General features: G+C 46.3%; 1 protein-coding gene across 1 annotated transcript; it reads right to left on the bottom strand.

Annotated features, from left to right (window-relative positions):
* Positions 1-5093: 5093 nt before the first annotated feature.
* LOC119185961 (uncharacterized) lies at positions 5094-24154 on the bottom strand. The gene is made up of 8 exons (XM_075868312.1): positions 24027-24154; positions 18344-18562; positions 16270-16502; positions 13755-13944; positions 7227-7331; positions 6406-6624; positions 5891-6123; positions 5094-5375 (listed from the first exon to the last, which is right to left on the bottom strand). The coding sequence occupies exons 1-8, from the start codon at positions 24097-24099 to the stop codon at positions 5109-5111; spliced, it is 1539 nt and encodes a 512-aa protein (XP_075724427.1). The 5' UTR covers positions 24100-24154; the 3' UTR covers positions 5094-5108.
* Between the last annotated feature and the right edge of the window lie 544 nt (positions 24155-24698).

Below are 24698 nucleotides of genomic sequence, written 5' to 3'. Positions count from 1 at the left end.
TAACGTGAGCCATTGGCTTAGATGACGAGTGAATACAGTCACAGCACTGACCTGGCTCTGCAGTAGAATGCGTGTTTACAGCGTGTGCATACCTTGGCTATAGATGCAAGCTTGATGGAACCACGATTTTACAATGATTAGGAATATATACAAAGTCGTTAGGAATGTTCGTAGGCAGCATACACTGTATATGCCACAGAAATGACACAAGCCCAACTGCCGAGCCTTCTTTCCCGTCAAGCATGAAGCTGTACACGAAAGGAATCGTTTTTGCCACCGAAATGAGGCAAAGCCAACTATTTACTACTGGTGCATTAATGCGTCACAAAATGAGGAACGTGGCAAAATGTCCCATGCTGCTCAGTAATGACTCGTCTCAAGATGGCGCATGAAACGCCAAGCGCGTGCAGCAGCCTACTCGAGGGGATGCATGCTGCGACAAAATAGCATGTGCTGCTCAAAAAGACAAATTTTAGGAAGCATACGGGCAACTCATGGCCTGCGAGGAACAGTATCGCCATGAAGCAGCTCGCCTGTGGCAATTTGGGGCCGAGGTCGAAGAGATTGGAGCTCGCGAGGCACACAGGTGCACCTAAAGCGACAACTAAACCGCATAACACAGTTCCGGAACACTTTACTATGCCTGGGTGATAAACCCAGCGATCCACACCAGGGCCGCCCTTTGCAGCTTCAATGTTCTATTATGTAGACCGGTTGCGAACGTGGTGGTGATGTTTGACTTATCTCTATTAGACTCACTTAGGTAGCGAATCGTCTTATTTATCGTTCGCCGCGTTCCTAAAGTCGGTGTAAAATGACGCACATTAGACCTTTGATTAAAAAAAGAAGAAAGAAAGGCATCTTCGTTAAAATAGTGCCAAGCCTGAAAAAAGAGCGAAACTACGTGGCATTTATTCTCTCTTTTTATTATTTAGGGGCGGAGCTCCGAAAGCCGTGGGTCTGTACATCCTCCATACGTGACCGCCTAGTTGTATGACTCACTCAGCAGAGAGATGGACAGACGGACAGACAGACGGACGGACGGATGGACGGACGGACAGACAGACAGAGAGACAGACAGACAGATGGACGGATGGATGGACGGATGGACAGACGAACGCAGGATTCACGGTTTCCCATTAAAACCCTCCCAAACTTCACCCCCCTCATCATCATGCAAAGATTTTCTTCTTTCTTCATTCTGTCTCTGTTTCTTGTGTGTGTTTTTTGTACGTCTCTCTGTAAATCTTTTTCTGCATATTTCTGTTCTCGCACTTTCTACCTTTGTTCCTCTTTCCTGCCTTTTTTTTCTCTATCTCTTCATCTTCTTTTCTAAGCCATTTAATATATTTCTGCTTTTTTTATCCATTTGTTTGTCTATTTCTTCCTTTCTGCCTAGCTATATGTCGGTGTATTCTATTCCTTTTTCGTGTCTGTCAATATATAATCCTTACACTCTCTTTTCATGTATTTCGCTCTTTTCGTTTTTTTGACGTCATTGCTGACCTGTTGGTCGCGGGATCGAACCCCGCCCGCGGCGGCTGTGTTTTCGATGAAGGTGAAAGTTTTTGAGGCCTGTGTTTTTACATTTAGGCACACGTTAAAGAAGACCAGGTGGTGATAATTTTTGGTGCCCTCCACTGTGGCGTTCGGAAAACGATATCGTAGTTTTGGGATGTTAAAACTCATCAAGTATTATTTTTATATTGTTATTACCTTCATTTACGCCCATTTCTGTAATTTTTGCGTCTTTCATTCTACCGGTTTCTCTCTTTCTTTTTCTATATTTCATCATCATCATCATCAGCCTGACTACGGCCACTGCAGGGCAAAAGCCTCTCACATGATCCGCCAATGAACACTACCTTATGTTTTCTGCTGCAACGTTATACCTGCGAACTTTCTAATCTCATCGGCTCACGTAACCTTCTGTCTCCCCTTCATGCGTTTGCCTTCTCTGAAAATCCCGTCAGTTCCCCTAATGGACAGCGGTAATCCTGCTTACGTGCTACGTGCGTGGCCCAAGTCGACCCATTCCTTCTTTTTGATTTCAACTATGATATCCTGGACCACGCTTTCTTCTCTGACCTATTCTGCCATCTTCTTGTCTCCTAAGGTTACACCTATCATTTCACTTTCCATCGATGGTTGTGTCGTCTTCTATCGCAGCTGAACCCCATTTGTAAGCTTTCAGGTTTCTGCTCCGTAGGCAAATACTGCCAAGATGAATCTGCTCTATACCATCCTCTTGAGGGTTAGCAGCAGATTACCATTCATAATTATATGCTTGCCGATAGTGATCCACCGCATCCTTATTATTCTAGTTGTTTCGCTCTCATGATTCGGTTCTGCGGTTACTACCCGTCCTAAGTAGACATATTCCTTTACAATTTCAAGACTTATCGTTGCCGCGCTATCAGGGCAACGAACAGTGCGCGGCTTGTCCCCCCTCCAGTAGGCAAGAGCTTCTACTGGCTGTGCTGTCAACACGAAAAAACGGTGTCAAAAGTTAACCTGGTGCGGCTATGTTCTCTTACACCAGCGTTTTGGAGAGTTACTTGAGATCAGATTAAAATCAGTTGACTGCCAGCCTCACTTCGTATAACATTGCAAGATATTGCATTTTCTCGCTATAGCCACACTGCAGGAAACTTGGTTACTTAGCAAGCGCATGTTTACTAATATATTACTTTTCCTAAATATGCTAGCTTTGCTTCGTAAAAGATTCCTATTTGTTGCTTTCACATTCATTGATTTGCCCTTTTGGCAAAACTGTGACTTTTTTAACACAATTTCTCTACCATCTTTCAGTAGGTTCGTCACCTTATGCTCACAATTATCCTTTCTATATGTATCGTCTTTTCACTATATTTTTTCACTTTCTGTATTTATTTTCTTTTATATTTTCTCTTCTGCATCTATATCGTTCACTTGTGTGACATGCTCCACTTCACCGAGCAGGTTCTTAGTTTCGCGCTCACACCTGCGGTATTAAGTGGATCTTCGTTCCCGTTGGCCTGTGGGGCTTGCACAATTACTGCGGCGTACCTAAAAAAGTGGGAGCTCACCAAGGTCCTCTCGTGATGTTTGCTGGTGCGTTACGAGTTTCGTGTTTAATGGTGATTTTCAACAGTCCCCCCCCCCCCCCCCTCAATATCTTGAACGCACACTGACTGTATTTGTCGATGGGGCGAATACCGTAACTCCTCCTCTTTTCATGGCCGCTGAGCTGGGCCCCCATGACGGGAGGCAGAAATTAGTACCCTTTTATCTTCCCCTTTTCACAACCACTCCTTTTTTTCTCTCTCTCTCTTTCTTTGCGCGTCCGAGTGCCCTATAGCACCACATTGTCATCTGGTTCCCCACCTATCTTGGCCAGGTGCCGGGTGCCCCATCCAACCTCAACGAGATCGCCCAGGATACAGCGCGCGCACTTACCAAACGCACCGCCAAAAGGTAACCCCATCTTGCTGAGCTGGAGACAAATCGGGATGCACCCATTACGTACAGCGACATAACAAAGCACTTTTACCTTGAACGCCGCATTTTTGCACCCCAACATTCGAACCTAACAGACCACAGGCATTGTTAACCCCTACGCCTATTACAGACACACACGTACCCAAAACCTTGCCAAACTTCACGTTTATTTGACTGATGCACACCCGAGCGACACATGCCCTTGTGTGGACACACGGCGACACTCTCACACATTCACTGGGAGTGTAGAAACACTCCTCCCAACTCTACCTCAAACAAGTGGGAGAGGTCCTTCAGGAGCTCACTTCTCACCGACCTGCAATGGGCCACCCAGCAGGACCACGAATCGGCCGCCAGGTACTCTTTGCCAGTCTCTGCGTGGGAGACGCTCGCTACGCACTAAGAATGTCCTGCAGGACTGAAATAAAGTGTTTCATTCCATTTAGTTCTCTTTGCGCACGTGGTAGTGTTGGTCATGGCGGATCCCTACGCTCAGCTGCCTCTGTTAGGCTAGCAACGAGTGCCATAGTCGAGAAGGTCATTGTGGGTCTAGCGATGATCAACTTCGAACATAATTACAGAGTCCCGCGACACCATTGAAGCTGAAATACCTCACATGAAGCAGCCCACAATATACAAATGCGTAAGCACAAGGCCTAGCAGTAAATTTCCTGGTTTGCTGTCCACATGGACAAATACGTCCACCAAGAGCAACCCAACCTCAACGAAATGCCCCAGGACCCACCGCGAGAGTCTAACCACCACGATAATCAATCAGTCATCGAAGAGGTTTGGCCTGAAACAGAGTTTAATGACCCCCCCCTCCCGTCATCTACTATGATTTCACTTTTCACTATCGTGATGACAAAAGCGAATGCGCCTTACCACACACACAGCTCGAACACACGCAAGCGGTAGCCTACGTACGAGATCGTACCCATAATCTGGACGACTCCGCACTACAGCCCAGACAAAATGCCCACATTGCACAGACGTTTATTCTTCTCTCTCGCACATGCTCTGGCAGTCTACTAAAGTATATTGGGGACCTGTCACCAGCGAATCCGACTGGAAAGAGGAACTCGGGAGCCCCGAGCTCGACCACTGACCAGAAGATGATCGATTGTGCCTAAGAACTTGGATCGCCGGGGAGCTCAAACTTTTCAGGACCTTTGTAAAATTCTTTACTGACTGACGAATACATGGTTTCTGCAGGAGCGGCACGGTAAGGAGATTTGTTTGGGGTATGTGAGGCACATTGTGCTTGTGTTTACAGAATGTTGACCTGTACAGTAGAGAATAGCCTTCGCTATTAAAAAAGTGTGAAAACACCGACGCAAAATAAGTGATAGCTACAGAAATGCCGGCTTAGTGGTGCCTTGGTTTCTCCTCAGTCCATGTTCACCCCGAAGATAATAACTCTTGCGCGGCATCGAGTGCGATGTAACTTGTTCAAGTCGGCCATGGAACTACAGAACCTTTTTTTTTCGCTAAAGGTCACTCTCGGCGTGTTGTGCACAGAAGCGAAGAGTACATACACACTTTGTATGGCGACTCGGTCCGAAATCTATATCACTAACTGATGCAGGTCGCGAGCTCCATTTATTTTTTGTGAGTTTTATTCACACTTAAGTCGGAAGACTTGCACCGGTCACGGAGTGATGCACCAATGACGGTCCACTGGAAGTTGGCTTAAGTTTCTTCGGGTCCTGTGCAGGAGTGTAGAAAGCTGGAAGACCGAATAGCTCGGGCTTGAACTCAAGCAGCGAGGTCACGCAAGTAGTGGCCCTACGCCGGTGCTCTTCGTCGATGCGAGGATCGGGAACCATAACGACCTGCATTCCGGCAGCCAGGGCAGCCGTCACGCCGTTGACCGCGTCTTCGAACACCAGAACCTGCACGAGACGGTGTGTCTCTTCACAATACACGTTTCTTGTTATTCATAGTCTCTTGAACTTAGTGAAATGACGCACTATGGTGGCCAGAGGATGGAGTTTCCAGGTAGTCGGAAATTTACACAGCACGTAAAAATTCCGTTGTCTGAACGGCACGTACTGAAGAAAGGTGTTCAACCTGCAGACACGAGATGTAAAGTTGGTCCCCTTCTGAGGTTTCTCCCTCACTTCAAACTCTGGCTGCTGCTGTCTTGCAGATTCCTCATCTTCATGAAGTAAGTGAAAAATATTAGGGAGTAGCTGCCCAAACACTCAACCTAGAAAATGTGGCATGCGCAAGTGGGTTCGTTAATTTACATGCGTGTATACACGAGCATTTTGACGCAGTAACGAGGACGTTAAAACGTGAATGCCGCATGCAAGCTTCCTTATATCTACACCAATACAAATCAATTCATTGAAGCGACACGCTCTTCTCAGGTTATGTTTCTGCCAGATGTGCGTGTTTCTGTTACCTTCTCCGATGGTGGTTTCCCGTCGAACCTAGACGCCGCGACGAGGAATATGTCTGGGTGTGGTTTGCCGTGCTTAATTTCGGGGTTCTCACCCGCGCAGACAACGTGATGGAACAAAGCCAGCACATCATGGTGTCGCGTCATTTTCAGGTCGAACAAGGGCGCAGCAGAACCAGTTGCAATGGCCATGGGCACAGCATGCTCGTGTAGGTGACGCACAAGCCTTTCGGCACCTGGAAATCACGGTAAAGGAGGTATACTGCTCATTTTCCAAACAAAATTAGTTCATAAATTACACTTGGAACGCGCTTCAGGAGAAAATGAGCATCGCACACATTCACAACGTAAGATTTGAGTAGGTACGTCGGGCACCGTAGTAAGCTTTATATCGAAAAGAAAGAGTGGTGCCCATGTATGGCCCTCTTTTATGCCGTAGTGTGTTTCATCTTTATATTCGTTTAGAGCTAAATGAAACATGCTCTCTGTCTCGCCATAATTGGCCCATTCGTGCTCACCGGGCATAAACTGGGCGCTGGGGGCCGTCTCCTTGTATATGCAGTCCACCGCAACCATGAACTCGTCTGGTGCCAGGGGCAGACCTAGGGCCTCGACGATCGTGTGCGCTGCGTCAGCCTCGGTGAATCCCAGCACCCGCTTCTTGAGTTCCCAGGTGAGATTTTTCGAGTAGCGTGAGGCCACGCTCTCCACAGCAGCGGAATACAACTTCTCCGTGTCTTGTAGTGGTGCCAAGAATGGTACGTGTATGTACAAGAACGATGAACGCGTTGCTTCACCAGCGTGATTATAAAGAATGTTTCGTCTCATGACAACACTGAATTCTTTCAAGACTGTCAAACAACGAGAAAATAAGCATAGACAAGAAGATCTGGTCAGCACACGTGCCGCGCAGCGAAGTGTGAAGTACACCTCGAGGTCACGTGCTGCTTGAGCTCAAGAGTGCGTGCATACGAAAACAAACTTATAGGAAAATAGCAGCTTATACACACACACACACACACACACGCACACACACACACACACACACACACACACACACACACACACACACACACACACACACACACACACACACACACGCACACACGCATGCACACACACGCACACACACACACACACACACACACACACACACACACGCACGCACGCACGCACGCACGCACCTGACCCATTATTAAGTGTGGCCTCCTGCTAGAACTCTTCTCACCGAGGTAACCATAAGCGATGTCATCCTGACAAGACACTGTGGCTTTTTGATATTGCTAGGAGCATTTTCACTTGTATCGAAGTTTGCACAATAAGTATGATCCTATGTTACCTAAAAGAAGGCCGTCCAAGTCGAAGATGACATAAGATACTGGCTTGAACTTAGACGCGGGTTCTTGTGGCTTTATGTCTTTGATGCTTTCCGAACGGCTCGGACCTGCGCCAAAGATGATTGAAACAGACACAGAGACGTAATTACACAACATTTATTGTCGGCAGATCGAATAACCAATATCAAAAGAAATGCTCCTCAACCGAGCGATTGAATGTTCTGAAAAAGTCTTGGCACTAGCTCACACATGTGGAGTGTAGGCTCCGTGAGGGTAGAAGAAAATCACTCAGAGAAGTAAAAAAAAAGCTGCAGAGTTTAGCCAACGTAATTTGTTCCATATTTAGTTTATATTGCCACGTGCATAGCTGCATTTAGCGACGAGATAGCGACGACAACGAAGAACGTGGATTTGCTCGAGAGGCGCAGCGCAGGTGAGTGAAGAAGATGACAGTCTTAGCGGCCTTCTTTTGAGAGCGTCTCTACGAGTTCCACTGTCCGTGCTTTTAAATAAACCTCTGTATTTATAACCCGCGACACTGGTGGAGGAGCTGGGTACTACCATTTTATGATCTGCACCTCTGTGAGAAGCCCTGAGTTCAGCCCTACGAGACAGCCACGCGTGGAGACGCCTGTGCACCACTCAAGCCGTCGCTTTCAAGGTCTTGAACCAGTATTTGGCCTTTTAGAGGAAGCGACACTTCCGGCAGCCACCCCAACTCAAGAAAACGCAAGGGGTCCTGCACTGGTGACGGTCCAGAATGTGCGCATTCCTGAACCATTTCATGGCCGGCCGAACGAAGATGCGCAAGACTGGCAGTTTGAGCGGGTAGCTAAATTGAACTACTGGAGTCTCGATGGAAAGCTCTTCCACGTATATTTCGCCCCCGAAGACGGCACGAAGACGTGGTTTATAAACCGCGAGACAACATTGACGATATGGGAGGAGTTTTGTCGTCGGTTTATTGACACCTTTGGTAACGCGGACCGACGCGAAAACGCACAACGCCTTCTTGAAGGACGCGCCCAACACCTGCATGAAAGCGTCGCCACGTTTGCTGAAGATATGGTGCGTCTGTGCCACCGCGTGAACCCCAACATGCCCGAGGCTCAAAAGCTAAGCCATTTCATGAGGGGCGTCAAAGAGCAGCTATTTGTTGGTCTTGTGCGCAATCCGCCAACAACAGTGGATGGTACCGACAGTCTGATCACCCGGCCACCGGCGCAGCTGCTGGTGCCGCCACACTTAGCGCAAACGACGAGTTTTCTCTACGCCACCTGACTAGACAGATTGTGCGTGAGAAGATCACGAAGGAGAACGCCAAGTACATATTGCAGTCACAGGCGCCCCCGCAGCAGGAGTCCACGCTAGCCTCCGTCGCTGAAGTTGTTTGCCATGAACTTCAACAAGCGTTTGCTTCTCCTCAGTAATATTCCGCTCCACCGTACCATCCAAATTCGTGTACCTACGCAGACGCTGTGCGTCATCCATTGTCCCCAGAAGTATCCTACCAGCTGAACGGATACAGCTATGCAGACGCTGTTCGTCAACCCACGCCCATGCCAGCGCCGCAGTACATCGAACCGTATCCTGTGGCAGCCTGGGCTCAGCAGGATTCTGCCAGGCGACCCTATATGCGGAAAACCGACATATGGCGCACTGCGGATCACCGACCACTCTTCCGCAACTGCGGAGAGCCAGGGCACATTTACCGTTGTTGCCCACATCGCCGAGCTGAATACCGCGGTAGTGCACCTACAGCTACGCGCCGACAGTTCGACGAAAGCCGTGTCCCATCAACGACGACAAGGCTGTCAGGCGGGAAGGCTCTGCTACCTTCCGGACGCGCTCACCATCCCCGGCTCGCTTTGGTTCACAGAGCCGCAGTAGTTTTGGTGACGCTGTCAGAGGTCGGTCTATCAGCTCACGGCAGGGAAACTGAAAGCAGCGACCTCTGGGGGAAGGTTGCAAGCCGTCGAATTGCTGAAAATCCCCCACTGCTGCCGAAACACGTGAGAGACAATGATGAAGACTCCGCCGAGAAAACAGTGACTGCCGACCTCGCTGTGACGATTGATGGCGTTTAATTGACGGCCTTAGTCGATCAGGGTGCAGACTTTTTCATAGTGAGTGAACGATCGGCAGACGAACTCAATAAAGTCAGGATGGAATGGACGGGCCCTTATATCCGAAATGCTGGAGGCCAGGTAATGACACCCACGGGAAAATGTACAGCAAGACTCACGATTGAGAATGTGGCTTTTGTAGCCACATTTCTGATCCTACCAGAGTGCTGCAAACGTATGATACTGGAAATGGACTTCTTAAGAGAGTGCGGTGCTGTGGTCGACATACGCGATAGTGTGATTACATTCGCCGCTGACAAGCCTGTGACCCATGTTCCAGACCAAGAACCCAGGATGTTACGTCTGCGTGCCACCACTGTCATGTAGTTTTGTTTCCGTGTGTTGCGGCGTGCACTGTTATGAAGACGCCATAGCCGAACACATCACTGCCCTTCTTTTTCGCCAAGGCATCGCCATCGCTCGCGGCATCGTCAGCTTAGTGGATGGGCGCGCAGAGATGCTTCTGACCAACTTCACGAATGAGCGCCGGCACATCGGTAAAGGCACGGCTGTGGCGTACCTCGAAGAGCTCGACTACTTTCACGACTGTCTTCTTATGCAAGGGGAAGCCACAGCTCAATCACCTCCACATACACCACGAGTCGATATCGGTCTGAGTTTAACACCGACTGAAAGATGCCGTCTTGTAGAGCTGCTCGACCAGTTCAAGGACTGCTTCTCATCAACATCAAGAGTAGGGCGAACGCCTCTGACTAAGCATCGCATCATTACGGAAGACACAACAAGATCGATTCGACAGAACCAATATCGCGTCCCTCAGAAGAAACGGGAGTTATTATAGCAGCAAGTCAAGAAGATGCTAGAGGATGATGTAATCCAACCATAAAAGAGTCCTTGGGCATCGCCAGTTGAACTCGTGAAAAAGAAAGATGAAAGATGACAGCTTGCGTTTCTGCATCAATTATTGTAAGCTAAACCACGTTACAAAAAGACGTTTATCCATTACCACGGATCGATGACTCTTCGGACAGGCTACGGCATGCACGCTACTTCTCGTCAAAGGACCTCAAAAGTGGATTCTGGCAAATAGAAGTAGAAGTGCGCGACCGAGAAAAGACCGCCTTCGTGACACCTGATGGGCTTTATGAATTCGAAGCCCTCCCTTTGAGCCTATGCTTAGCTCCAGCCACATGTCAGAGACTAATGGATACCATTCTGTCTGGCCTCAAATATAAAACATGCCTTGTGTACCTCCACGACGTGATTATTTTTTCGTCCACGTTTGAAGAAGATCTAAAGCGGCTACTGTCAGTCCTTAAAGCCATACGGTCCGCTGGACTGGCTTTCAAACCGGAAAAATGCCCCTTCAACTTCGGAGAACTCCAGTACCTAGGACACGTGGTCAATCGCAAAGGTGTGAAGCCTGACCCAGATAAAACTGTAGCCGTTGCAAAGTTTGCAAGGCATGTTGATAAGAAAGTGGTCAGGCGTTTTCTGGGTCTCTGCGCCTTCTATTGGCGAATTATAGCAGGTTTCGCACACATCGCCTCTCCACTCACCTGCCTCACAAGGAAAGACGTTGCGTTTGTATGGAATGAAGAGCAAGAAGCCTTGTTCAACGAGCTGCGATAGCGTGTACAAACTCCACCCATCTTCGCTCACTTCGACGAGAATGCACCAACATCCATCGATACAGACGCCAGCAGTGTGGACCTAAGTGCTGTTCTTGTCCAATGCCAAGATAGTGTGGAGAGAGTAGTTGCCTACGCTAGCAGAACGTTGACACGCGCCTAGTCCAACTACTCAACAACGGAGGAGTGTCTGGCTGTCGTTTGGGCAGTTGCGAAGTTCCGCCCGTACTTATATGGCCACGCTTTCCTTGTTGTAAACGACCATCGCTCTCTTTGCTGGTTGACCAACATGAAATACCCATCTGAACGTTTAGCACGATGGAACTTACGGCTCCAGGAGTACAACATGGCCGTAGTATACAAGTCCAGAAGGCAACACTTAGACGCCGACTGTTTGTCAATGTCACCGATTGAATCACCGGCTACAGAGGGTGATGAATTCACAGGTTTTTTAGGAGTTGTTGATGCAGCTATCGTTTCTCGGCAAGAACAAGATGATCGGGAGCTTAACTCGCTTATAGAATTCTTGAACGAACGAGCCGCGTGTTTTGGAAGAGTGTTTTTGAAAGAGCTTATCGTCATTCTGTTTACGGGACGGAATTCTGTAAAAAAATTTCTCATCAACAGGTAGAAGCTATTTGCTCGTAGTTCGTAGTTCCTGAAGCTCTCCGTAGCAAAATTTTACAAGCCTGCCATGACGAAGCCACTGCGGGCCACCTCGGTTTCACAAGAAGACTGACACGCGTCAAAGAAAAATATTACTGGCCCAGAATTGCAGCAGAGGTAAAACATTACGCCCGAACATGCAATGACTGTCAGCGGTGCAAAGTACCACCTGTCAAACCCGCTGGGCTTTACATTCTGTGCCCATGCCAGAAACTCCTTTTTCTCAAATCGGAATGGATCTGCTGGGCGCATTCCCAACATTGGACAGCGGCAACAAATGGGTTATAGTGCAGATGAACTACCTCGCCCGATAGGCGGAGAACAAGGCGATTGTGGGTGGCACTGCAGCTGAAGCGGCCCAGTTCTTCATCAAGAACATTGTCCTGAGACATGGTGCTCGAGCTGTCATCGTAACAGACAAAGGTACCGTTTACCGCCGAGCTTTTGTGCACTGTGCTTACGCTCAGTGGCACAGCGCACAGGAAGACAACAACTTACCACCCACTAACGAATGGGCTTACAGAACGACTAAATCAAGACAATCGCTGACATGCTTAGCATGTACGTCGACGTGGAATACAAGAATCGGGACCTAATATTGCCGTACATCACATTCGCGTATAATACGGCGCGCCAGGAAACAACAAAAATGATGCTGTTCGCACTAATTCATGGCAAAGAAGTTACTACAATGCTTGACGCCATGCTGCCTTACGATTGCATTGAGTCAGACCCAGACGCCGCATAGTTCACTGACCGCGCTGAGGAAGCAAGGCAGCTTGTCCGCGTCAGAATAATGAACCAGCAGAAACTTGACGCCCAACGGTACAACCCTCGCCATCGATTCGTCATTTATCAACCAGGAGATAGAGTCTGGGTTTGGTTTTCTGTATGACGACGAGGCCTCTCAGAGAAACTCCTACGCCGATACTTCGGATCCTACACGGTTTTGCGCCGTCTTAGCGACGTGACGTACGAAGTCGTGCCCGGCGTCTCCTCCTGTTCAAAGCGTCGCCAGCATATGCCTGAGATTGTGCACGTGGTCCGCATGAAACTTTACTACTCTCAGCGATGTAAACACCCGCTAGCCGCATCTCTACGTGGGGAGCATCGCGACGACGCTCACTCTGACGGGAGGGTAATGCCGCGTGCATAGCTGCATTTAGCGGCGAGATAGCGACGACAGCGAAGAACGCGGATTTGCTCGAGAGGCACTGCGCAGGCTAGTGAAGAAGATGACAATCTTAGCGGTCTTCTTTTGAGAGCGTCTCTACGAGTTCGAAAGCCCATGTTTTTTAAAAAAAACCCCTGTAATTTATAACCCGCGACAATATACAAGCTTTGGACACGATAGCGTTCTGCATGATGTGCACCTATAGGTAAGCTGCTAAGGAAGTTCAGGCGACAAAGATTGCGCCAGGGACTCTTTCTTCTTGTGGTATTTGCAGTGTAAAGATCCGACGGGACCAATGTAGTTAGGATCAAAGAAGATAAACTTCTGACCTAGTTGCCTAAGAACGTTCATAGAAGCCATAATTCACTTGAAAGGTAGCGCATGACCTGTCCTCTTCCTTGGTTTTTTTTTTCGGCTGTATCCAGACGACGGATGAAATCACGATTCGACCCCGGGGATTGCTTACTACGTCACCATACGGCACCCGTTCTCGCGTCTCCACTTCAGTCAGTGCGGAAAGATTTGTGAAACGACGGAACTTGGCATTCGCTTGTAGCGTTGATTATTCCCTGTCGAGTAAATTCTGGCGGCGGAGGGATCAGAATCACGTCTCATGTCACGTGACTTATCCGTCCACGATCGCATTCGTCGTGCGAATGAACCTTCTCGTGCTATGGCCCCAGTCCTAATGTCATTGAGTTTCTAGCTGTTCCATCAAAACGTCAGATACGTTGCATAGGCGGGATGCACATATACTTTTAATTTTGAAAAATCCCGGTTTTTCTTGAGATGCTTGAGCTGGCGAGTATTAAATGATCGGCGATGCGGACAGAACTTTTTGTGGAGCGACACAGCTCTTTTGTGGCCCTAAAGATGGATTTCTCTGTTCTTTGTGTGAGTACCCAATTCATAAATTATTTCGCAAATATATTGTTATGCATTGACAGAGCTCGAAAAGAAGTCCGTTCTCACTTTTTTTAGCCGCTGCCGGATAGGGTGGTAGTCCGAATAGCTCTGGTTCGAAGTCCGTGAGCGAATCGATGCACAGGGTTGCCCTATTTCGGTTTTTTTGGTCCATCCGAGGGTCCGGCACCATCACGACTTGCATTCCGGCGTCCAGGGCAGCCGTCACACCAGCGGGCGTGTCCTCAAATACCAGAACCTTGTTTCGCCCACAAGAAATAACAAGAACATTAACAAGACATTATGGTGAACAATACCATAAAATAGACGTGTGTAGCACTGAGCGCTTAGAAAATTGCACGGGGTCTTTATGCATTCTCGTTAGACAATTCGATGCTGGATGCTGTCTGCTTCTTAATCGTTATATTAGTCCTCCACCTTTCAATTACGAACGGAAGCGCTTTCTGCACCTTACCTTGTTTTGCATTGTCTTCGTGACTAGGTCATCTATGACTAAATGATGATATCATATGTAAAAGTGACATCGTTAGAAAAAGGCTTTTTGGTGCTATATGAAATGAAGATGGCGTCAGAATACATGGCGGTCTATGACGTCACGATGACGTTCCGTGTGACGTGTTTACGTGGTGATGATCTTTGCATAACTCGTGTTAAATTTGCCTCAAAGGCACCGCCAACGTGTTACACCGATGACGTCCTAAATTTTTTCGCTTGACGAGCCATCGACAAGTTATGAAGCGAGAGACCGAAACGCATGAATTACATCGATGCGTTTTCTACTTTTATTGACGCAACGCCTTTTTTTTACTGAAGTTGATGTAAACATCACAATATGTTAGACAGCTGTGTGCACGGAAACATTTGCTGTTCATTAGAAGTCAGTGTATGTTGCAGCATTTCACAGGGTACGACTCACTACAACCCCAAGAGGTATATCTTCGCAGCGGACGGTGCATCGAAGCTACTAAGATGACTGACCAAGCAGCTTAGCACCTCCACCAAGGACATGACGGGGATATTATTATTATCATCATCATCAACATCAACATCATTATCATTATCATGACCATCTTCCTGATTATACCCACTGTAGAACAAAGGCCTTTCCGATGTGTGCCACTAAACTCGGTCCTGTTCTTGTTGCTGCAACTTCCTACCCACAAACGTCTAACCTCATCTGCTCACTTAACTTTGTCCCTCCCCTTCACCCACTTGCCTTATCTTGGAATCCAGTCTGTGATCCTTAAAGGGCTGCTGAAACCAAACTTTGGCATAATTAAAAATTTTGTTGAAGCGCACTAAAAAACGGACGGACAGAAGAGGCTCACAAGGACAGCGCTTGCTCTCAGAACTGATGGTTTATTAATCAGAAAAGGTATTCAAAGCGGATACATGGTCTTTTGCGCATGTGCATCAGAACAAGGTGCAACAGAAACCACTGTTGTCAGGATTACAAAAAATTGTATATAATATTTATCATTTGTTATATTTTACAAGTAATAGGCGTCGGGATAAGTGTTAGAACAAGTGCTGTCCTTGTCAGCCTCTTCTGTCCACCCGTTTTTAGTGCGCTTTAACAAAATTTTCAATTGTGATTGTAATCCAACTGGCGCAACTTGCCATGTTGCTGCAAAAACTTTGCCGTCATGTTTTTCTGCTGCAATGTGTTGCTGGGAGCCTGTTAGTCATGACAGGACACATCGTTTGCAGCAGATAATTATTTACAGGCCCGTCATTATCGATCAGTGTCAGTTTCAATTTGAAAGAGCTCCAAAAACTGGGTGCAACTGTCGCCACCTAGCGTGTGCAGCTTTTGACTATGTCACCACACAGAACTGTGACACAGTTTCGCACGGTAAGCATCAAGAATTGCTTTCGAATAGGAAACGGGACTTCAATGTCACTAAAATCAAAATTTTCTAAGCGTGCGCCATGGGCACGCACTCGCAACCAGCGTCCGAGAAATAAAGACTGCGGGAACAAACGTGGCCAAAGAAAAATGGCGGCTATGACATCATCATAACTAGTTTTGTTAACTGCAGCGTGGTGACGTTAGGGTAGTAGGGGGTACTTAAAGGGTCCCTTTCTAAGGTGTTAACGGCACGACAGTGTTGAGGGCTCACGCAAACTTCAATATTATTTTAAAATACCTGCCCAGCAATATTCGCAGTTGACATTTTGCGGATGAGATACAAATGCTTCTGGGAATATACCACAGAGGCTTTGTGTTAGTGCCCCGTTAATGACCAGAGGTTATCTTGCCTTCACGCCAAGTGCCCTGCCCATGACCATTTTTTCATCTTAATTTCCTCTACGGTTCCCTTAACACCCTTCGTTCCCCTATACACTCCGCTTTCTTCTTGTTCCTTAGAGTTACCCCTATTTATTTACTTTCTGTTCCTCGAAACGTCGCCCTCAAATTAGGTTGAGCTCCCTTTGTTATCCTCCAGGTTTATGGGATATAATTGCGAGCAAGAGCATACAACGCTGCTGCAGTACAAGTGCGTTCCACTTAGCACTTCGTCATTGCCATACTAAGTCACATTTTAAACCGGGACAATACCTTTTCGGGGGCTGGATGGTCATGAAACTTGGACGCTGAGATGAGGAAGATGTCGGGGTTTGGTTTGCCATGTTTAAGCTCCGGATCACCACCCGATATGAACGCATGGTTGAAGAGCGACAAGACATCTCCGTGGTGCGTCATCTTGAGCCCGAAAGAAAGTGGCATGGAGCTAGTGTTGGCCGCGATAGGAACGCCGTGCGCATGGAGGTGGCGTATCAGCTGCTCGGCGCCTGGTGGTAAAGTGAATTGTACGTTTGGTAATGCTGTCGAAATTCGGGATTTTTCAGTTGAATTGTACCTACCACTAGAGAAGGTAAATATATATATATATATATATATATATATATATATATATATATATATATATATATATATATATATATATATATATATATATATATATATATATATATACGTGCTACCCATTTCAAGTTGTTTCAGTACCGTTGTGAGCAATGTGCACCGTCAGGATGTATCAACATGAAAGTGTTGCATGATGGGGTCCACCAAGTCCTAACTGACGTATTTCCGTCAAGCATATGTCGTTGTTAAACATGTGCAGCATCAAAAAAGTGAACCAGAAAAAAGAAAATTTGGAAATGTGGACACGCGAACATCAAAACAACGACCTATCAAGCCGTGCCAATAGGCACCACGTGCTTAGCCAACTGAGCCATCGGCACCTACCGAGGGCACACCTTTGACACTCCTTGTGCTTCTCACACTCCTTCACTCTCCACCCGTACTATTCGTTTGTCGTGAATGAGAGGGGATAAGAGAAGTACTGCATTATGACACTAACACTGACAAAGAACGCTCAGCCCTTCGGCTGCTCATTGCCAGCATTGGAATGGACACACGCGTTTTAAATGTTTCGCTTCTGAAGTGGCTATTTGATGGATATAGGCCTTGCCTACCCAACGCAGCTCCAACTGCCATGAATAGCTTGACGACTTTTTCACTGCTGCGGCACCCTTTAATTTTGTATGTTGAGTATAAATTTTTTATTATACTTTTCAGGTGGCCCAAGAAGTCGGGATTCTTTTGGCATAGTTCAGAAACTATATAGTGCGGCGAATGTACAGCGCAAGCGTTGCCACACAGAAAGCGTGGTGCGGGCATTGAAATAGCTTCGCATTGCTTTTGAATATCCTTCGGCAGCTTCGTAATTAGGTTCTTTGCTTATCATACGTCTAATTACACTGCAGCGTAATTCTCGAAATATGCAGCTAGGCTACGCACGCTGGCGCTCTCTTGTAGCGACTGCTTCATCCTGTATTCGTCACAAAACTTTGTTATGAGGCGCTAGGTTCACAAATTCTGCTAGTGCATGCATGTCCTTTCTAATTGCTCTCTTGGGGAAGCGAGTGATGTGACTGGAGCTTTTAAATGGCAACATACTTTACGGGGCTATACATGATTTTCAATTTTTATGCCTAGGCACGCCAGACCTATGTACTGGGACAAATTTCTTGGCGAAATTTGAAGAAAAATGGCAACTTTTGGCGTCATTTTGCTCGCCGTTTGACAAACCTCACTCAAAATTCAGCGGAAACCCTGGCCAGGCTTACGATGAACAACTAATGGCGTGTCTCTCATCGCATCAAGCATATATAAAGGCCGAACCTTGGGAACGTGTAAGCTTGAGCTACTACGGGAGCCCTACCGAGTTCACAGTGAGTAACTCCACTGATATCTGAGGAGCTGTATACAAGCTAGCAAGTGTGTACGTAGATAACTTCTCACCAATATAAATGTGCCCTAAATTGCGTGGTATCTGTTGCCCAAGCTCCGGAGGCGGTTTAAATCAGCATTGCCGGAAATGATTTGACGAGCCCGGCTGCTCCGTCTAAAGGCGCAATTCTACACAAGTTTTTTTAAACAAGATTTTATTGCATAAATAGATGACCATCGAGTACAGCCACCGGACACATTAGAAACAATCATTAAGGTCTATATCCTCAAGCGTGGTAATTTATCGAGATCAATGCTACCTAACTTTAATGCGCAAGTTTCGGTAACGTATGTGTAGAAAAGAAAAGCTGATGACTTTTTGTTCGAGGAGACTCACCGGGCATAACTTTCGAGTTGGGTAGTGAATTTTCGTACAAGCGGTCCAGTTCGTACAAGTAGTAGTCCTGACTGACCGGTAGCCCCAGTGTGTCAATGACGATCCGGGCTGCATCGGCATCTGGCATTCCCATCACTCTCTTCTTCAGCTCCCACGTGTACGTCTTTCCGTACCGTCCGGCCACTTCTTCCACGGCGGCTGTGTACACCTTGTCTGCGTCTTCGAGACGAAAGATGTGCGAAATATACTTATGGGCACGGTAAATAGCTTCCTCACTTGATAGTATATTACCTAAAGGAACTGGAATAAAAAAAGAGAGACTTGATTTGGTGAAGATGATCAATGAAGAATCGTGCTCGCTGTAATACATTTGAGAAAGTTGAGCTCGTCACATGCGCACAAAAGAGTAGTGGTAAGAAACAACAACAACGGTGTGATGATATGCTATAGACTAAATAAACAGTTCCATGTTCCGATGACGGGCATGGATTTACAGATGAATGATGAATAGTAATGAAACTAAATTGAGACACCGCACAGAGGGCAAACACAACATGTTTAAACCTCCAGGTACGAAAGGCGAACAGTGACCACGCTATAAGAATAAATAATATGAGAAGGAATACAGTAAGAATACACAACCATGCACTAACGGGTGGTTTTCTACTTTCCCTTTCTTATCGCTTCTACCGCCTTGCCGGTTTCCACAGACCTCAATTACACTACTTGTATCCATGTGCTTCGAGTTGTCGATAAAATCGCCCTCGCGCTGCGAATCGTGCTTCCCGGTGAGCTGAATTAGTAAAGCAACCACCCCGGAAAGGCGTTTATCCGGAAAGGCGTTTCTCGCTGTTTCGATCCCTGGACCTGAACAAATTTCGCGGCAACTAAGAGGACTGTCTTTCTGAGCAATCCACACGGATTTCCTTGTGGCTTCGTGCTACTAACGGGGGGTTGTGTATTTTCACTTTCTTAACCTTCCCGCCCGCTTTCGGGTCTCCGCCGAACTCCTTTGCCATAAATAAGTAGTTTCCAAAGCAACACATTGCTGAAATGTATAATAACAATACTTTATAGCATAAGCGTATTGATGAAGCGTTAGTGCACTGCTCATAATCGCGTAAGGCACAACTTGAAGTTTCATACTGCCAGTGAAGATAAATTGAGTGAGAACGTTTTTGTGCAGAGAACAATGTATAAATAGTGGCTGCTACTTCTGCAGCGAGCAATTTCAGTGAATGCTATATACCTAGAGACACATCTGTGGGTTTTTGTGTCTGAATTAAAAAACAAAACAAAAACAAAACAGCAGCAAGTGAACAATAACAGCGAGTACTCCACTACAAAACATCGCGCAGCCCATTTGCAACTTTGGGGTAATTAGCCCATCCATTAACAGCTTATAAGAGTTTTGCTGGTTGGAGACGGTGCCATTAAATCTAATGTGCCAACAAATTTAGTGTGGTAGAATGGTTAAATCAAGATTGTCGATTGACTAGCAGCAGCACGATGTACGCATTTTGTTTACAAGTTGTAGGTGAAGAGAAGCGGATGTGCCCTCTCTCGGGAGCGCATCTTTTGGGTTCTGTACGTAAGGTAACGCTGGCACGCTCGTCATAAGTTCGGCATCCGGTGCTCTACCTTGAACACCATGCGGATGCCTTCCTTGGTATCTCCGTCAATAATACCTTTGAAATGAGAGAGCTCTTCAGAGCTAAGACAATAACCATGGAGGACGACAAAGCCTAAAGGGGTCGTGAAGCGAAAATAAAGCTGTCCGGTTCTAATTTTCCCTGCTTCAGTAGAGATTCGACATGTCAATTTTGACGTATTTCGGTTCTATATCCAGCCTATAGTTAATGATGCCAGTTTTAAACCTCACTTTTTTCGGGCTCCGAAACGACCGTGCGACCCTACTGGGCGCCATAGGCATCAACACGCGACTTCAGTGAAACATCATGTAACAGAACTTATAAACCATGTAGGTTAGCTCTGTTTTCCTCCGAGTGGCGGATTTATAGGAGCCTAGAAAAAAAGAGATTACATGACGAGTTTCGCGTTTTGAGTGTGTATACTGAGGAATAACAGCGAGAGTGATCTTCTTGGATCCGCGTTCAAGTACATCCGGGCTTCGTCACATGTTGCCTTCGCTCACTCGGCGCAGCATCCGAGTATTTTTTTTCTGTTTTACTCTTTACGTTAGACGGTATTTTACGGCGTGTTTTTGGGGGCTTAGCCCTCGCTATGGCTACCGCGTGCGTCGTAAGTCAGGGTCACACAGCCTAAAGGGACTCTCTAAAGCTTAAACACATCGGTGCTGACTGCATAACTCGTTGTGGCGCTCGCCAGAACTACGGCGAGCGGAAGTGACTTCCGAAGGTGTCCGCCACATGATTGAATAAATGTAACGTTAAATTTGATCACAGAACTGCATCAGAATAGGAATTGCTGTGTGTTTTGTTTTAATTAGCATGATTTTTCCTCAGCGTGATAGGGAATAAAGCTCTCCGACCTTTCCAGCTTGAAAACTGCCCAGCTGGTCAAAGGATGCGCCGAACGCAATGTGCTGAAGGAAACGCGCTGGAGACGCTGGCGCCATTAATGAAGAAAATAAAATAAAAAACTACGTTAGAGCGTTCATATATACACGTAATTGCAAAAATAAATATCCGTAAAGCTACAAAGCAATACAGAAGCGTTCGCGAGCTGGCTTGTTTCGCACGTGTCGTTCCCTCTTCAAGTACCGTCTTGTTTGTTACCATAGCAATGGCGTCATTATTACGCTGTGGGTGATTCTGGAAAGAGAGAAAAGAAGATTAAGGTGAGCCGCGTAACTGTATGCATCATGGTGTGACACCAGTGACACCTTATTACGCAGGACGTAACAGGCAATATGTCATGCTAGCTTCCTGTATGGTAGGGCTTTTAGTTCATTTCATTGGACAGCCTTCCGACGTCAGAGGGCGAGGGAAACACGGTAAGGTGAGCCTGCGAAAATTGAGTTGAGGGTAAGCATCCATTTTATTGTATTTTGATATTTCTACGCTGAATAGCTTTGCACTGCGTGGCCCTATCAAAGCCGTTTCTGCGGCACTTATCTTTTAAGCCATCAATGTACACAACCTGCTAGAAAAACACGTAAAACTATGAAGTCGCGAAAAGTGTTAGATGGCCCCTTTAACACGGTGAAAAGAACGTTTGTGAAATATTTACGCCACCACGATTGAAACGGTATGACTCTACGAACCTCGATCAGATATGGCTCTACAAGCATCACTGCGTCGCTATGTTTTTTCGACGACAAACATTCCTTGTACGTAACTTCTTGCAAACAATGTAGACTATATGCGTATCGCATGCTTGGTGACACGGTGTAGCATAAGTGGCTTGGCGGTGGTAACCAATTGAATTTTTTATGCTGTATGATGCAACATATGATCATTTTATTCTTGGAAAAGTACTGTGTGTGTTCTGCCTATTCACCCTGGTTTCCACTGCAAGCCCTCTCACCCTCTCCCTATTCACAAATCTATCAAACACGCAAAATTTGGTTTAGTGAACTGTCTGACGCTGCGTGACAAAACAGCAAGAGTAGAATCTTTTCTGTTCGCCCGTCTGTCTGCGCATAACGAGGCCTCTGTTTTTATTCATAGCGTTCAGAACAAAAGAAATGCAATAGGTAAATTGATACGCAGTACTGCATTTGAATATGCCACAACTTAGCCGGCCTTTGACGTTACGCGCCAGCACCGTATCAGCGAGCGGCCACTTCCGACCGCGGAAGCGCCTTAGAACTACGTGCTTCGATCGCCAGGGCGGCGCTGTACGAACCACGATAAATATAGCGCTGAAGCTATGACACACGTGCGAGAAAGGAGCAGACATTGGCTGAGCTCAGAGGTCAACCGCGTGCGAAATGTTGTTTTCTGTGCTGGTACTGCGAGGAGTAGAGTGGTCGCTCTACCATTCTCGCCCAAGGAGCGCTCGAATATAATGTGATCCGACTGAAAACACTGAAAGTGCATTTGAACAGAGAGAAAGTACTAATCGCGCATTGACCAAAGTTTCACTTTGATCAGGCTACTAAGAGTAATATGAAACATGCAATGTTGCTTGTAACGAATGCATGAGTATGGAAACGTAAAACCATTACGAGCAAATAGTAATGCAGTGAATGTTCAGTACATATGACGAGACAGCTTAAATCCTCATTATTTGAATGTTTATTTGTTCGAGGTGAATGCTTGCTTTTGCTCGATAAGCAAGAGACGCGTCGTGGATTTGATAGTGTTCGAAAAAAAAAGACCTTTTCAAAGCACTGATACCCTAAAGTAACTGCGATCAATAATGCATGCTTCAACTTGCAACTGCTTTACTGTGTACGCTAGTCTACACTTGTGTTGATTAAGCCCCAAAACCAAGGAATTATTCATGAATGAGTCGCCGTGTTGACTCATCGAACACAATGTGCGACATGAAACGCTTGTTATAGTAAAAATGTCTTTTCTCACGCAATTGATAATTTCTGATGTTCAAGAGTATATCGCTAGAGCATCGCCAGACAAAATTTGTTTTCCAATTCGTTTGATGATTGCTTGGGAATCGCTGTCCGTAAAAGAAATTCAATTGCACTGTCTTGCAGTTCCTAATTGCTCCCTGCCATCTCTCGCCACTCAACTACACTGTGACACCAATTATTCAAATTGGCTAATGGTTCTCGCATATTCTATAAAGAATACTGATGGACACTGTAAATTTCAAAATGTGTTCATTGAAAGCCTCTGGCAATTCAATGGTGACTATTCTACCTCTTTTTTGTTTTTATTTGTTATATTTCTTGTTTTTGTTTCTCTTCCTCCTTTACACTCTCAGCAACGACGTAACTGCGGATCGAGTGTGACGGTGAGAGGCCACAGCTGGCATCATTCAAGGGTATGGACGGACACCACCAGTATGAGACATTAAACGCTTTCGCCTTAAAATCATGTTGATTGAATATGGTCTGCTCGACTGCTGAAACTTGCGGGCGCTTTTGGGGATGGCTAGAGCCATTCGGTGCTGCAAATAGAGAAAGGTTGTTAGATGCGCTATCTAGATAGTGGGCTTCCTAATAAAGCCATTTTCTGAGGTATTTGAGCCTAATGCCGAATGGGAAAACCTGGCACTGTTTAAGTGTTCAGAAAACATGTTGAAGAAACAATTTTGCAATACACTACCTCAAAGGGTCTTTGCGACTGCCTTAGTTTCTCTTCAGATTTTGGCAGCATTTATTACTGGGAATGACACCAGCCACATCATGAATCACTACTCGTAAGATCCTTTGGGTGCCCTCATTATTCTTTAAACTAACGTCAACAAACGGAAAGTTTGAAATCCGCATCTTTTAAGTGTGGTGGTAAAAATTCAGAAGCTAGGACAGGATACCCTTTAGTAAATTCTAGCTCGCGATAAGCAGGGTAGCCGGACGTTTCAATTTCGCTGATTAACCTTACTGGGCGCTGAATTGTTATTTAGTGACATTCTGGAGTTCGGAATAGGTAATATTCGTTCGCTGCGCTGACGTATTCCCAGTTGTCAAAGGAATTTAAAACAGCCGCTGGCACGCAGTATCTTATCCAGCACATGAATAATGTTCTGAGTTAAGAAAATGCAAGCTGCAGTGCCTAATAAGTATTCCACTCACCTAAAACCACACCATCGAGGTCGAAAATGACGTGCGTAACAGGCTTGAATCTTGCTTGCTTGTTTGTCTCCATGGTTGGTCGGTTGGTTGACCCTGGTGATGATGATGATGGTTACCGGAAGAATGGCACAACCCACTACAGGGGATCGGCCACCAGAAATCTAAAGAAGTAGGACCTCTGACACAAGATAGTGAAACAAAAGGAAAAGAAATAAAGAAGAGTGTGAGAGTGCAGGTAGCCTCTGTGCTTCATGTTGAGCTAGCCGGGACGCTGGTTTCGTAGTGTTGTTTCTAAGCACGCGCGCACCGCGACTGTACAGAAGCCGCACCTGACGGTAATTAAAGTGCAAAAACGCTATGCTAATCATAATCGGGAATTCCCCAATGATCACCTAAGCCTAATAAACTGCTCGATTAGGAAGGCATGGATAGCTCATGAGTGGAAGATTGCTAAAATTATATCACTGCTTAAAAAGTGGTGGGCCGGCTTTAATATTGATAATATAAGACCAATAGCATTCACAACAAATGTAGTGAAACCTATTAAATAGGCCCTTCATGGTCATACAATAACATTTGTTAATGAACAACAGCTGCTGAGTCCTAGTCAAATTGGCTTTAGATCTGGACATTCAATATGGACTACGCATGTAGACCACGAAAGTAATGTGC

Source organism: Rhipicephalus microplus, chromosome 7 (genome assembly GCF_043290135.1).
Source record: "Rhipicephalus microplus isolate Deutch F79 chromosome 7, USDA_Rmic, whole genome shotgun sequence".
Lineage (NCBI taxonomy): Eukaryota > Metazoa > Arthropoda > Arachnida > Ixodida > Ixodidae > Rhipicephalus > Rhipicephalus microplus.
Note: the sequence above shows the minus strand (reverse complement) of the source record. Positions and strands in the feature narration are given on the sequence as shown.

Bases quoted from the DNA above. Each gene is read 5' to 3' on its own strand.
- LOC119185961 (XM_075868312.1), bottom strand. From the start codon at position 24,099: ATGGAGACAAACAAGCAAGCAAGATTCAAGCCTGTTACGCACGTCATT. The intron at 13,945-16,269 runs GTATTGTCCCGG...GGGCGAAACAAG, and splicing joins ACCATCCAGCCCCCGAAAAG to GTTCTGGTATTTGAGGACAC. The intron at 7,332-13,754 runs GTGAGAACGGAC...TCTTTGGCGCAG, and splicing joins TCCGGCAGCGGCTAAAAAAA to GTCCGAGCCGTTCGGAAAGC.